Raw genomic sequence first — 15,001 nt, forward strand, 5'->3', positions numbered from 1 at the left:
TTTGTTTGATTTGTTTGTTTTAAGGTCAGTCTAAATGTGTGTCTGAAGAAACTGTGGAGGACACAGCCATATGGTTTTGAGCCTTATTTAGATGACAGTGAGGGAGACGAAGCCTTGGAGGAAAACCTTCAGTCTGACAACAGTGATTATATTGGCAGAGTTCAAAACACAAAATGGTGATTATAAATAAATAAATACTGCAGGCGATTTCGGGATGCCGGTGGAGGTGATACTTTTTTTGTTTTTTTGTTTTTTACCAGCTCTTTGGTCTAATCAACTGATTTAAAAAAAAAAAAAAAAAGATTTTTCCTGAAAAACGGGTACATTCAGATCTGAAAAATGTCACGGACTGAAAATATCTGCTATTTTTTAAAATAAATAGTTTCCTTCTTAAATAGCTAGTGTACTGTACGTTAGTAGCGTAACATGTTATTATTAAATATTAAAACCATTCACACAAGGAGTAAATAATATACTCTTACCTGTCAGTTTCAGTGAGGTCATCTGAAAACTTATCCACCTTTACAAAACGATGTCTGAAAATAATTTAATTGGTTGTCCTGGCTGAAGAAAAGTCCATGATGGTTCGAGTCTCTGTAGTCGCTGTACTGATCCACGACCGGCATAGTCAGATACATGTGTAAGCTGTTCATTGTGTCTGCAGCTATTGGATCCTCTTGTTCCGCGTGAGCTGCTTTGCGCTGCAGGTTAAAAGACTCGCAGCGCCTCATCTGCTCTTAACATCACAGTCTGCACCCGACGAAATTCCCATGATCCACAGAACAATAAAATAATGTGAAAACAGTCAGTTTTGCCTTCGTGTCGAGTGGAGAAGCTGCAGACACCGTGTGTGTGTGCGCACTCGCCAATATAAGTGTTTCCACCTACCAGTCAAAATGATTCTGCCGGTGAAAACACGGTGTAGCTCCGACCCAAACAACTCTGTGGAAACGGGGATGTCAGTAGCCTGTGAAAATCCATGAATTAATGGGGCTATTAAGATAATGGTTCCAGCGCTGATGTCACTTCCTCCTTCTTCTGCAATGTCGGGACTCGCCAGGAAGTTCAAAATCCGAATATTTCTCTCTTCAGTGACTGCACACCAGATAAATTTCAAACTGTTTAATTTTAGTCTTAAATACTGAAAAAAACATTACATGTTGTCACCTACACTTTAACTTTTAACTCTTTGTGAATTGTTTTTTTTTGGGGGGGGGGGGGGGGGGGGGGGTTTGAACCTAATGTGTTCAGGTTTTTTTTTGCTGTCCGACCATCTGTTTGTTGTTGTGTGCTTGTTTTGTTAGATTTGTCAGTGACACCCTCCTACTTGAAGAAATGATGTCGGGCCCTCTGTTGCATCAGTATGGTGTCGTGGTGTTGGATGAGGTCCAGGAGCGCACCGTAGCGACCGACGTGCTGCTGGGCCTCCTGTGCGATGTCTGCCGCCAGAGGCCAGACAACTTCCGGGTGGTTCTCCTCACTCACCCTACACTCGCACCGCGGCTCGCCGACTTTCTTGGATCCACCGTGCCTCTACTCTCTCTGGACAGCCAAATCAGTAACGCCCCACCCGGGACCCAGGAGGAGGGATCAGAGGTCAGGGTGGAAGAGCCTAGAGAACTAGGAAAGGTGGAGACAGTGTACCGGGAGCTTTCATCTGGGAAGGAACCCACTGCTGCTGCCGCCTGTCACATGGTGTTTGATCTACATCGCAGAGGCGAGGAGGGTGATGTGATGGTGTTTCTGGCGAGCACTCAGGTACACGTTTTATAATATTTACACCAGTGGTGGATGGTTACTTGGATATTGTTGTTATTATGGGGTGAGGGAACAACATCAGTTGCTGTTGGCGAATCCTGCTTTAAAACCGTTCAAGCTAAATGTAGATTTGCAGCATTTCTGTGCAAACACTGAATATGATATAGATTTTAATATTCAAACACACATTCACAGAAAGCAGCATCATGATGAAACAAAGTTACTTTAATAGCTTGGACAACAATGGAAAAACATGCTATTTAACTAAATTGCAGATTTCTGGACAGTAATCATGACTGAATGAGAATCTTTAAAGCAGTTTTTGGGTTATCTTGTCCAAACAGACACGCACACATGCAAAGTTGCATTTGTGTTTTTGCTGATTGTGTGTCAGCTCTCTAAGGAGACTGATAAAACTATACAAATCTTAAAAATGATACAAACAAACTGTATGGAATTCTCCCTGCAGACTCCAGTGTGCACACTCGCATCTTTTGCATTTGTGTAGGTGATCTCTTCTCGGAAAAGTGAATAAAATATCTGGTCATTGTTTGTGAGGCTTGTGTGAAATGTTGCAAGCGGCATCTCAAATTTGACTTGCGGTGGCCTCCAAAAGTATTGAGCCCCTTGGTATTTCACACATTTTAATTTCAAAAACAATAAGTAAATCAGGCTTCTCCAATATAAAAAAAATGTCTAAAATTATCTTCCTTAAACTCAAAGCAAATCTCTACAACTTGATATAAACTATTTTTCAATTTTCAATTTCAATTTATTTTCCTTTATATAGCGCCAAATCACAACAGAGTTGCCTCAAGGTGCTTCACACATGTAAGGTCTAACCTTACCAACCCCCAGAGCAACAGTGGTAAGGAAAAACTCCCCCTGAGGAAGAAACCTCAAGCAGACCAGACTCAAAGATGTGACCCTCTGCTTGTCTATGCTACAAACATAAATTACAGAAATAATTCACAGAACAATTCACGGACGAATATACAAGAATTGCTGTTGGTGCACAGGACAGGAGGATTGCCAACACAAACATAACTCCCATCTCTGGATGGAGCTGCACCTTAAACAGAGGAAAAAAACAGAATCAGGCATCAGAAAGACAAAAAATACTGTATAATTTGCCAGCATTAATCAACAAGAAAAACAGAAGAAATACTAAGGTGATCGCCGGCCACTAGCCCTAAGCTTCACTAAAAGACCCAGATTTTAGGTAAAGTTGAGGCCGCGGCCCACTTCAATTACTAATAACATGAATTAAGAGTAAAAAGCGTAAAACAAAACTGCACCAGTATGCTAGCCATACGAAAGGGAAAATAAGTGCGTCTTAAGTCTGGACTTGAAAGTTTCCACAGAATCTGATTGTTTTATTGACACAGGGGCATGATAAGAGAAAGCTCTGTGACCCGCAGACTTCTTATTCACCTTAGGGACACAAAGTAGTCCTGCACCCTGAGAATGTAAAGCCTGGGCCGGTATGTAAGGTTTAATTAGGTCAGCTAGGTAGGAGGGTGCCAGTCCATGAATAATTTTATAGGTTAGTAGCAGAACCTTAAAATCTGATCTCACTGGGACAGGAAGCCAGTGAAGAGACGCCAAAGTGGGTGTAATGTGGTCGAACTTCCTGCTTTGTGTCAAAAGTCTGGCTGCAGCATTCTGAACCAGTTGGAGACCCCTAATGCTAGACTGCGGTAAACCAGAAAATAGAACATTGCAGTAGTCCAATCTAGAAGAGATGAACGCATGGATGAGGGTCTCAGCATCAACCATAGACAGGAGGGGACAAATCTTCGCTATATTTCACAGGTGGAAGAAAGCAGTCCTAGTAATATTTCTAATATGGAGACCAAAGGACAACGAAGGATCAAAAATTACCCTAAGGTTCCTCACTTTGTCAGTGTGATGTATGACACACGAGCCTAGGCTGAGTGTTAACTGGTCAAATTGATGCTGATGTCTCACTGGACCAAGAACCATCATTTCAGTCTTTTCAGAGTTTAAAAGTAGGAAGTTTCTAGACATCCAACTTCTCACTGATGCAAGGCAATCTTCTAAGGATTTTATGTGAACGAGATTACCAGCAGTTATCGGCAAATATAACTGAGTATCATCTGCATAGCAGTGAAAGGTAATCCCCAAATACCGCAATATAAACTAATTAAGAATATAATGGCCAAGATGATTGTTTGCATAAGTAATTGAACGCTTTGGTATAATACCTGTCAATAATCAGTTTTATAACCACTTTTCTTCAGACCAGTCAGGGGATGGATACATGAACATTTCTAAGTCACTGAATGCGTTTTGGACTTCATTTACATAAATTATGAAGGAATACAAACAGTATGTCACTCTATGGTAAATCTGTGTGGTGCAGACACTTCTCACAAACTATCGGACTGTGCAAGAAGAAGAGTGAGGAAAGCCACCAAGACACCCAGACAACCCAGAAGTTACAGGCTTCTGTGGCTGTGATTGGGAAAAACTGTGCTCAGTGCATGTTTTGCATTTTGTATCACTAGTTACGGTGCATCCAGAAAGTATTCACAGCACTTCACTTTTTCCATATTTTATGTTACAGCCTTGTTCCACAATGGATAAAATTCATTGTTTTTTTTGTTTTTTTTCCTTCAAAATTCTACACACAATACCTCATAATGACAGTGTGGGAAAAAATTTTTTTGAGGGAGAGAGGGAGGTGGAAATTTAGTAAGAATGAAAAAAAGTTAAAAAAAAAATCACACGTACATAAGTATTCACCATCTTTGTCATTGAGCTCAGGTGCATCCTGTTTCCACTGATCATCCTTGAGATGTTTGTACAGCTTAATTGGGGTTCACCTGGGGATTGAACATCTCTGGAGAGATCTGAAAATGGCTGAGCACCAACGCTCCCCATCCAACCTGATGGAGTTTGAGAGGTGCTGCAAAGAGGAATGCCAAAAGATAGGTGCACCAAGCTTGTGGCATCATATTGAAGAAGCCCTGAGGCTGTAATTGCTGCCAAAGGTGCATCAACAAAGTATTGAGCAAAGGGTGTGAATACGTTTGTGCATGTGATTTGTTTTGTTTTAATAAATTTGCAAAAATTACAAAAAACAAAAAACAAAACTTTTTTTCATGTTGTCATTATGGGGTGTTATGAGTAGAATTTTGAGGGGAAAAATTTATTTACTCCATTTTGGAATAATACTGTAACATAAAATGTGGAAAAAGTGAAGTGCTGTGAATACTTTCTGGAAGTAAAATAAATGTAAGAATCACCACACGCGCGCATATATGTATATATGTATGTGTGTATGTATGTAAGTATGTATGTATGTATGTATGTATATATATGTATGTATGTATATATATATATATGTGTGTGTGTGTATGTATATGTGTGTGTGTATATTAATTAACTATTAATTAACTAATTAAAGTTAATTATGGAGTTCCACAAGGTTCTGTGCTAGGACGAATTTTATTCACTTTATACATGCTTCCCTTAGGCAGTATTATTAGACGGTATTGCTTAAATTTTCATTGTTACGCAGATGATACCCAGCTTTATCTATCCATGAAGCCAGAGGACACACACCAATTAGCTAAACTGCAGGATTGTCTTACAGACATAAAGACATGGATGACCTCTAATTTCCTGCTTTTAAACTCAGATAAAACTGAAGTTATTGTACTTGGCCCCACAAATCTTAGAAACATGATGTGTAACCAGATCCTTACTGTGGATGGCATTACCCTGACCTCTAGTAATACTGTGAGAAATCTTGGAGACATTTTTGATCAGGATATGTCATTCAAAGCGCATATTAAACAAATATGTAGGACTGCTTTTTTGCATTTACGCAATATCTCTAAAATCAGAAAGGTCTTGTCTCAGAGTGATGCTGAAAAACTAATTCATGCATTTATTTCCTCTAGGCTGGACTATTGTAATTCATTATTATCAGGTTGTCCTAAAAGTTCCCTAAAAAGCCTTCAGTTAATTCAAAATGCTGCAGCTAGAGTACTGACGGGGACTAGAAGGAGAGAGCATATCTCACCCATATTGGCCTCTCTTCATTGGCTTCCTGTTAATTCTAGAATAGAATTTAAAATTCTTCTTCTTACTTATAAGGTTTTGAATAATCAGGTCCCATCTTATCTTAGGGACCTCGTAGTACCATATCACCCCAATAGAGCGCTTCGCTCTCAGACTGCAGGCTTACTTGTAGTTCCTAGGGTTTGTAAGAGTAGAATGGGAGGCAGAGCCTTCAGCTTTCAGGCTCCTCTCCTGTGGAACCAGCTCCCAATTCAGATCAGGGAGACAGACACCCTCTCTACTTTTAAGATTAGGCTTAAAACTTTCCTTTTTGCTAAAGCTTATAGTTAGGGCTGGATCAGGTGACCCTGAACCATCCCTTAGTTATGCTGCTATAGACGTAGACTGCTGGGGGGTTCCCATGATGCACTGTTTCTTTCTCTTTTTGCTCTGTATGCACCACTCTGCATTTAATCATTAGTGATCGATCTCTGCTCCCCTCCACAGCATGTCTTTTTCCTGCTTCTCTCCCTCAGCCCCAACCAGTCCCAGCAGAAGACTGCCCCTCCCTGAGCCTGGTTCTGCTGGAGGTTTCTTCCTGTTAAAAGGGAGTTTTTCCTTCCCACTGTAGCCAAGTGCTTGCTCACAGGGGGTCGTTTTGACCGTTGGGGTTTTACATAATTATTGTATGGCCTTGCCTTACAATATAAAGCGCCTTGGGGCAACTGTTTGTTGTGATTTGGCGCTATATAAAAAAATTGATTGATTGATATATGTGTGTGTGTATATGTGTGTGTGTATGTATATGTGTGTGTGTGTATACAATGACAGTAAAAGCCACTTTAGATATTTCAGGGAAAAAAAAGATATTCTTGTGCTTGCATGAGGTGGTTTTTTCTTCAAATGACTTAAAAAAAAAAAAAAAAAAAAAAGTCTTTTTCAGCTGTTACAGGTCATATGACATACAGAACGCATCACATGACATTCTAGGATATATGACACTGTGTGTGTGGATGAAGTCAGACTGAGAGATTTTCACGTTATGAGGTGATTTTACAGCAACATTGGACTAAAAAACACCCCAAATGTCAGTATTTAGTGGGACTTACCTGTCCATCGCCATGACTAGAGTGACAGTTATCGTGAGATGACAAAACCCAGCAGTGGCATTCAGTTACACAATGGAAATGCTGGAGTACCTGCTGCCAAAATACACGCCACGGCTGCAAAGCAAGTACGGGTCATCTTAAATTTATGAATAATATATTTTTACAAGCTTCTGAGGTTTGAGTTAAAATCCCAAATCAGGAAAAAGTTTGGAAAATGCAAGGTCAAAAAAGGTTTGAACAATTTATTGCAGTGAAACAGCTCAGTAATACACATTTTGCGTAGGGAATCTGAAGTTGTTAAGCAGTGGGCTTGAGACCAGAGGATCCTCAGTTCAAACCCCTTGAGCAAGGTCCTTAATCCCCAAGTTGCTCCCAGTGTGTAGTGAGCACCTTTGAATGGCAGAGCCCTGACGTGTGTGTGCGTGTGTGTGTGTGAGAGGGAGGAAGAGAGGGGGAGGGAGAGAGAGGCATCACTGTAAAGGCCCAGTCCCACTGGGGAGGGTATTAATTGCGCATGAATTGAGTATACAAATGTTGGGCATTCGTTGTCGTCCGCAACAAAAGTGGCCAAAACTGACAGATGTGTCAGTATGAATTACGGATATATTAATAATGTACAGCGGATATATGACAAACAGTCACGGTTGTATAACCCATGTATTGAGCAAACGGATCGGATGCATTGAGATTATCATGGAGGTATTACAGATGTTTTGACAATGCATTGCGCATGCACGGCATCTGCGTTGCGGTCATAAATGAAGTGCACTCGGGCCTTTCGGCATCACTATTCACACCAACACCACAGCCTCTGGAGCATTTGCTGGACAAGTTGATTGGAGTAAAGAAGCAGTGAACAGGGCGAGTGGTGATGTCAGCGAAACGCATCAGAGTGCAGCTCGTCTGAACGATTATAACAAGAAGTTAATTCTGTTATAAACATAGGAATAAATACTGTAACAGCTGCAGACAAGAAGGAAAAAACATGCAACTGTTTTATCAAGCCTTGACAATGTAAACAAGTCAAATAAGTACCTTTTTATACGGCTTAACGCTTTCTGCAGCTTGTTGTGCACACGTGCGAACATGCCAGCTGCAGCCTCCTCTGTGATTCAGGAGGTGATTAGAGCCATTTTCAATGGCACATTTGCAGAACACATGATTGAGCCGCCACAAAATAATTATTTTATATACGCAGCATCCAGCGCAGAGCACGTGGCAGCCGGTAGAACAAAAAACACCGTCCAGCTGTGAACACAGCGAGTGGGGTCATCAGGACACAGGTCGTGCTGCTGCATGAAGCAAAACATGCTTGTGTCAGTGCGCATTTATGTTGTTGGATGGCCTTTTTGGGGATCCATAACTACATCTGTACATGTCCACAGCTGGACTGGCACTGACTGGCAGGTATGTCGATGTCTGCCATGGTACTTTAGGTTTACGTGGAGTGTTTGTTGTGCATTTGCAAATCGGATGCAAAGCTGACGTAATTCAACGGCTTTCGTGGCCACTCTGTATGCAATCGCTACATCTTATTTTAGTTTGTGATGTGGATGTGATAGGCACGCAATATATCCGTTTTACACACTGTCCCAGTCCGCTGCCAAACCGCAATGCCCCATCAGTTGCGGACAACGGCGGATATACAGTGCATAGATTATGTAAGGCGGATGTCATCCGCAGCCAAAATTTTGTGCAGCTCAAAAATCCTGGCAACAGAAAAACGTGCCTCTGCGGACGTGTGCGGTTGTCAGCCGACTCATACAAGCATGTTTCACGGATATTGCGAATGTTTAGCAAATATGAACCAATTTTGTGTGCAATTCATACGCAAATCATCCTAAACGCCAGTGGGACCGGGCCTTAAAGCACTTTGAGCATCTGAATCAGATCGAAAAGCGTGACATAAATACAATTTATATTAATTTTTTTTTTGTTTCGTTAAACCTAATTATGTAACCTGTAATTATCTTAATTTGATTGATTACTGCAAAACTTTCCAAAAATTACTTGATTTTTTTTTTTTTTTTCTCAGTCAAAATGTTACCACAGCTTTCCCCAACATGAATCTCATTTTAACGTTGGAAAGGAGTAAGGCTGTGGAAGGTGAGCTAATAGTGACTAACTGTATGTTTCCTCTCTCCCCTGTGTTGTGCAGGAAATAGAAGAGTGTGCGGCTCTGCTGGAGAAGGAGTGTGTAGCTTTGAGTCCTCAGCTGGGTCTCCTCCGGATCCTCCCCCTCCATGCTGGACTGGGTGCACTGACCCAGTGTGTGTATGAATCTGAGCCTGAGGAGTCGGTACTGAGGGAGAATGACGGCTCTCAGAGTGCAGGCGGTTGTCGGTTGGCGATCAGGAGGAAGGTCGTGCTTACCAGTACCCTGGCAGAGGCTTCCTTTTCCCTGCCAGGCATTCGCTATGTGATCGACACGGGCATTCAGCTAAAAACTGTGAGTGTGCCTTCGTTAATAATATTTTAATCAAGCCTCCTTGCCAAGAAGCTCATGTGATCATCTGTGTGTTTGGTGGGTTTTTTTGTTAACTGAATAATGAAAAATCTAATGAGCCAGTTTTAATCAAACCTCTTAGGGGGGTGGGACATGGGCCACGGAAGAACCCTTTAGAGTTTGGTAGGGATCTGAATCAAAGCTCTGCAATCAGGGTTGATGTTCAGTGGTCAAGATCTCAGTTCAACAGTCGGGGTCAAAGGTCAGACAAATGTATTGAGTGATCAGGATCTCAGGAACTTCTGTAGGTGTGTGTGTGTGTGTGTGTGTGTGTGTGTGTGTGTGTGTGTGTGTGTGCGCGCGCGCACGCTCCTCAAGCTCAGGTCCTCTACCAGAGGCCTGGGAGTTTGAGGGTTCGCCACAGTATCTTAGCTGTTCCTTGGACTGCACTCTTCTGGACAGAGACCTCTGATGTTGTCTGGAATCTGTTGGAGCCACTCTTCCAGTTTTGGGGGTTTCAGTCCCTAGTGCTCCAGTTACTACTGGGATCACTTTGGACTTCACCTTCCACATCTGCTCCAGTTGCTTCTTCAGCCCTTGGTACTTCTCAAATTTTTTTTTTTCCTCCTTCTTTCTGATGTTACTGTCAGTTGGGATTGATTGACACATCAGTCACAACTGCAGTTTTCTTCCTTGTCAACTACCACTATGTCTGGTTGGTTGGCCAGCAGATGTTTGTCCTTCTGGAATTTGAAGTCCCGCAGGACCTTGGCCCTGTTGTTCTCACCCACCTTTACTGGTGTCTGTCATCGGAACTTGAGGACTTCTAATCCTAGTGATGAAAGTTTTCCGGTGGTGAACGTTTCTGGGTTATTTTTGTTTTCCTGGCCCTCGTCTGATTTTGTCTATGGGCCGGTCATGATGATCGTGTCTGTAAAATCTTATGGCAATGTCTCAGATGCCACAGCCCAACGCATAACCACTAGACCATCACCTCCCTGGTTATTTTGCAATATACCGGAGCATTGTAGCCACATCAACCACAGTCTGTGGAAACAAATGCCGTACTGTCCCCACAGAGGGGATGCCGGTGATGTTTTTTTGAATAGATTGTCTACAGGCGGCTGTTAAGACATCTACTCCTCACTGATATGATGGACAGTGACTTTCTGTCTTTGCTGCAGCTCTTGTCATGTTAGTGGTGGTTTCATAACATTTGATTTCTGTTAGTTGATCCTCTAGTAGTTGCATGGATACTAGCTTCATCACATTATCCAAAACCAATCCACTAACATCATAGCTGGAGTTGGCCGCGACATTTGACTGTTGCTTTTACTGCAGTCTGACTGCTGGGCACTAGCCTGTGTTAATGTATGTATGTTATCGGTCATTTATTTCAAACAGATGTCCCACTCCGTTATTGTTCGAATGTGTGACGTGCTATGTCATAGAGAGATTACTGAACTGGGACAGTGAAGATGAAGTGTTTTCCACTCGCATATACAGGTTGCCTGAAGCACACACCTGGACTGTAGGGGTGCAACAATACAACATGCAACCCACCCCCCAAAAAATAGTAACTGCAATATTTTCACATGTGCGGAACTGAATATCTGAGACTGGGAAGACACCAGGTCATGGAGTACCTGCAGAGCTAATGAAATCCACAGGGTGGTATGGAAAAGCAGCATTACATAAGTATATGGACAAACTGTGAATGGCCAGTGACTGGAAAATATGCTGGACTCTGACGACAGCAGGTGAGAACTGGGTGCTTACTGCTGAAATGTGGTTCTATTTCATTCCTCCTGACCGCCAGAGGGCGGTGCTTTAGCACCTGGATAACTACATGTGCGCAGCACAGAGGTCGAGAATATATACCAACAAAGTCACACCATTGAATGTGACCTGGATGACATCACTGGTTGTCTTTATATACCAGACGCACCCAGCGAGTCTGCGGCTGTGAGTGCTTCACGCTCCGTGCCTCGTGCCGAGTCTGCGGCTGTGAGTGCTTCACGCTCCGTGCCTCGTGCCGAGTCTGCGGCTGTGAGTGCTTCACGCTCCGTGCCTCGTGTTACTATTTACACTGCGTGTGATTCACGCTTTGTCTTTCCATTTGTAACCATCAGGGCTTGCGTTGGCCATCTGCACGCAGTCCACAATGTTGACAGGGCCTTTGTTGCATGGCTGTAGTACCTGTTTGGCTCCCTTGAGCCCAGGTGATGGACATATGTTTTGCCCCTCCTGTCTTGGGATCGGACACCTGAGGGAAGCCCTGACTGGCGATGTCTGCCTTAATTGTGCCAGCATGCCACTGGCAGAGAGATCTGCTAGACTTGCAGCATTGGAAAGTGGAATATCTAGTGCGACTTTGGCCTCCAGCCCCAGGAAGGACCCAAAGCGCCGTAAACGCCCACATGCAGGAGCCCCTTCTGCTAAGAAGGTTACTCATGACCATGCTCTGGCTGAAAAGGTCGAAACGTTGACTTCTGAGTTTGCTCAGATTAAATCCTTGCATCTGAATCTACAGCCTAAGGATGCAGTGACAGTTCCTGCTGTCCCTAATGAGGCTGATCAGACCAATGTAGTTACTCAGCAGGAGGACGATGTCGTGTCTATTGCTGCAACTGATTCTTTGTACATGACAAGTGATATAAACTGTGTGGAGGATGAGGATGAGAGGAGTCTTTCTCCAAGCCATTCATTAGTGGGCTCTCATACCTCCGAGGCAGAGTCCATGCCGCAAACCGAACCTGGACTATCCTTTGTCAAGCAAGCTGTTCAGTTGGCTTTATCCAGGCTTGGGGTCGACAATCCCCCTGCGGAAACCACCGCTTCAAGTGCCTTTTTCAAAGTCACTCAGAAGCCTGAGTTCAACGTTCCAGTTTCACAACCATATATCGAGGAGCTCCACCGATGTTGGGCGGACCCCAAATCATTGACCCATCTGTCACAGGACTGCAGAGCCCTTAGCTCTGTGTGATTCAGCGCAGTATGGTCTGAACCGTATGCCCGCCGTTGACAGCATTATTGCGAACCTGGTTGTGGCTCCAGCTGATGCTGCTCGGCTGGATGCCCGCTGCCCACGCCCTCAGTGTAGGGTCACTGATGACCTCCTCACCAAAAGCTATGACATAGCTGCTCGCATCGGTCACCTAGGCAACTCACTGTCCCATTTAGCCCTTGCCCTCTCAAAGTCTTTGAGGGAGGCAGAGGTTGATGATGCTACGCAAAGTCTTAGTGATGCCTCACTCCAAACCTTTGCTTATATGTCCAGAGAGCTTGGCAGACTGATGTCAACCCTTACCATCACTAGACGTCAGGTGTGGCTTGCGCAGTCCCCCCTTTCCGAATCCTGCAGAGGCACACTCCGTTCGCTGCCGGTTCTTCCAGGCCAAGTATTTGGACCTGCGGCCCAACAAACTTTGGAACGCGCTGTTGAGGCTAGTAAATCTCGGCAACAGTTTGTTGACCTACACCGGTCTTCCAGACCTCAGCCAGTCAGACGTGCTACAGCTTTTCACTCTACATCCAGGCTTCCGCCGACTCCCAGAGCTGCACGTGCTTTTGCAGTTGAGGGCCAGCTTTCCCAGCAGCCTGCCTTTCGTGAGCCTACGGGCAGACCCCCGAGAACTGAACGGTTTTGCAGAGCTTCCAGTAATCGTGCCCAGAGGTCCTCAGGGATGCGAGGCAGAGGTGGTCGGGTCTGACTGCCAATGTTTGGCCCCCAGCCGTTTTTCACAAAATCAACTCAGCCACTGGGAGGCTCAAGTTCAAGACCCATGGGTCATTTCAACCTTGTTCGAAGGTTACAGAATTCAGTTCGGATGTCATCCTCCAAAGTTCAATGGGGTGAGGATGACTGTTGTTTCCAACTCGGTGCAGTCTGCTGCCCTACAACGGGAGATTTTGGAACTCCTGGAGAAGGGGGCCATAGAGCCAGTTCACAGATCAGACCAGCTCAGGGGGTTCTATTCAATTTACTTCCTTGTTCCAAAGAAGGATGGCGGCTTTCGTCCTATCCTCGATCTCCGACGTCTGAATCGTTATATCAAAGTGCTGCAGTTTCACATGCTCCGGACAGTAGACGTCCTTCAAACTATCACACCAGGAGACTGGTTCACAAGTGTCGACTTAAAAGATGCCTATTTCCATGTGCCAGTGGCGCCTCATCACAGGCAGTTTCTCCGCTTTGCTTTCGAAGGTCAGGCATACCAGTTCAGGGTGCTTCCTTTCGGCCTCTCTCTTGCCCCTCGTACATTTACCAGATGTATGGCTGCAGCACTAGCCCCACTGCAAGCTCTTGGATTAAGAATCCTACCCTACTTAGACGATTGGCTTGTCTGTGCTCCGACTCAGGAGCAGGCGCACAACGACACAGCTCTTCTACTGAACCATGTCTCTCATTTAGGACTCATAGTGAACTTTGCAAAGAGTTCTCTTGTTCCCAGTCAACAAACGACCTTCATCTGCATTGCCATCAACTCCACTGGAGTGGACGATGTAATTCGTCTTGTCTCACACATTCAATGGGCTGTGACGCTGCCTTTTGGTTTGCTGCTCCGGTTGATGGGCAAATTGACTGCAGTGTCGCTAGTGGTACCTTTGGGACTTCTGTTCTTACGTCCCCTACAGATTTGGATCAACAACCTGGGCCTCAACTCGACGTTGCATCAGCACAGGCTTGTACGACTCTCCAACCAGTGCCTTCTGTACCTCACACCCTGGGGGAACGTGGACTTCATCTGCAAGGGTGTCCCTCTAGGCTCTGTTCCTTCTCGTCGAGAGGTGGTTGTTACAGATGCATCACTCAAAGGTTGGGGGGCCGTGTGGAATCACAGGATGGTGAGGGGTGTCTGGAGTCCCCAGGAGAGACTCCAACACATAAACGTGCTGGAGCTTCGCGCTGTATGACTGGCTCTCAAGCATTTCCTCCCAGCCCTGAGAGGAAGACATGTTCTTGTCCGGTCGGACAACACGTCAACAGTCTATCACATAAACCATCAGGGGGGCACCAGGTCCAATCACTCATTGGCAGAAACTCGGAAGCTTCTCTTATGGGCGTTGCCTCGCCTTCAGAGTGTCAGAGCAGTTCATCTGCCCGGTGTACAGAACAGCGCAGCGGATTTACTCTCCAGACAGAAACCACCACCGGGAGAGTGGAGACTGAACCCGATTGTGGTCCAGATGATCTGGCAGAAATATGGTGCAGCGGAAGTGGACCTTGTTGCTTCAAGCACCTCGACACATTGCCCACGATGGTACTCCCTCTTGGAACCAGACAGCCCGCTGGGGCAGGATGCATTGGCTCACCCGTGGCCGGATTGCCTCCTTTATGCCTTCCCTCCTCTCCCGCTGCTGATATTGACACTGCACAGGATAGATCAGAGCAGCCACAGGGTGCTGCTGGTTGCTCCATTTTGGCCTGGGAGGATTTGGTTTCCCATGATTTACAAACTCCTCGAGGGAGAACCTTGGGCTCTCCCGGAGAGGAAGGATTTGTTGTCACAGCTACAGGGGAGGATTTGGCACCCTCACCCAGAACGCCTTCAACTGTATGTGTGGCCGTTGAGGGGCCAGACTCCTTGTTAAGTTCTTGTGACCAGGCTGTTGTTCAGACTATCCTTAATTCACGTGCTGCTTCTACCAGGGC

The 15,001-nt window shown here is 44.8% G+C and overlaps 1 protein-coding gene across 2 annotated transcripts in view; it reads left to right on the forward strand.

Moving 5' to 3' along the window:
• Positions 1-15,001, forward strand: part of dqx1 (DEAQ box RNA-dependent ATPase 1) — an 81,010-nt gene that overhangs the window by 25,160 nt on the left and 40,849 nt on the right. For both annotated transcript variants that reach the window (XM_034192188.1, XM_034192189.1), the window contains exons 4-5: positions 1,305-1,758; positions 9,058-9,348. In XM_034192188.1, coding sequence (XP_034048079.1) covers positions 1,305-1,758; positions 9,058-9,348 — 745 coding nt within the window. The remainder of the gene's footprint in view (positions 1-1,304; positions 1,759-9,057; positions 9,349-15,001) is intronic.

Source organism: Thalassophryne amazonica, chromosome 17 (genome assembly GCF_902500255.1).
Source record: "Thalassophryne amazonica chromosome 17, fThaAma1.1, whole genome shotgun sequence".
Taxonomy (NCBI): Eukaryota; Metazoa; Chordata; class Actinopteri; order Batrachoidiformes; family Batrachoididae; genus Thalassophryne; species Thalassophryne amazonica.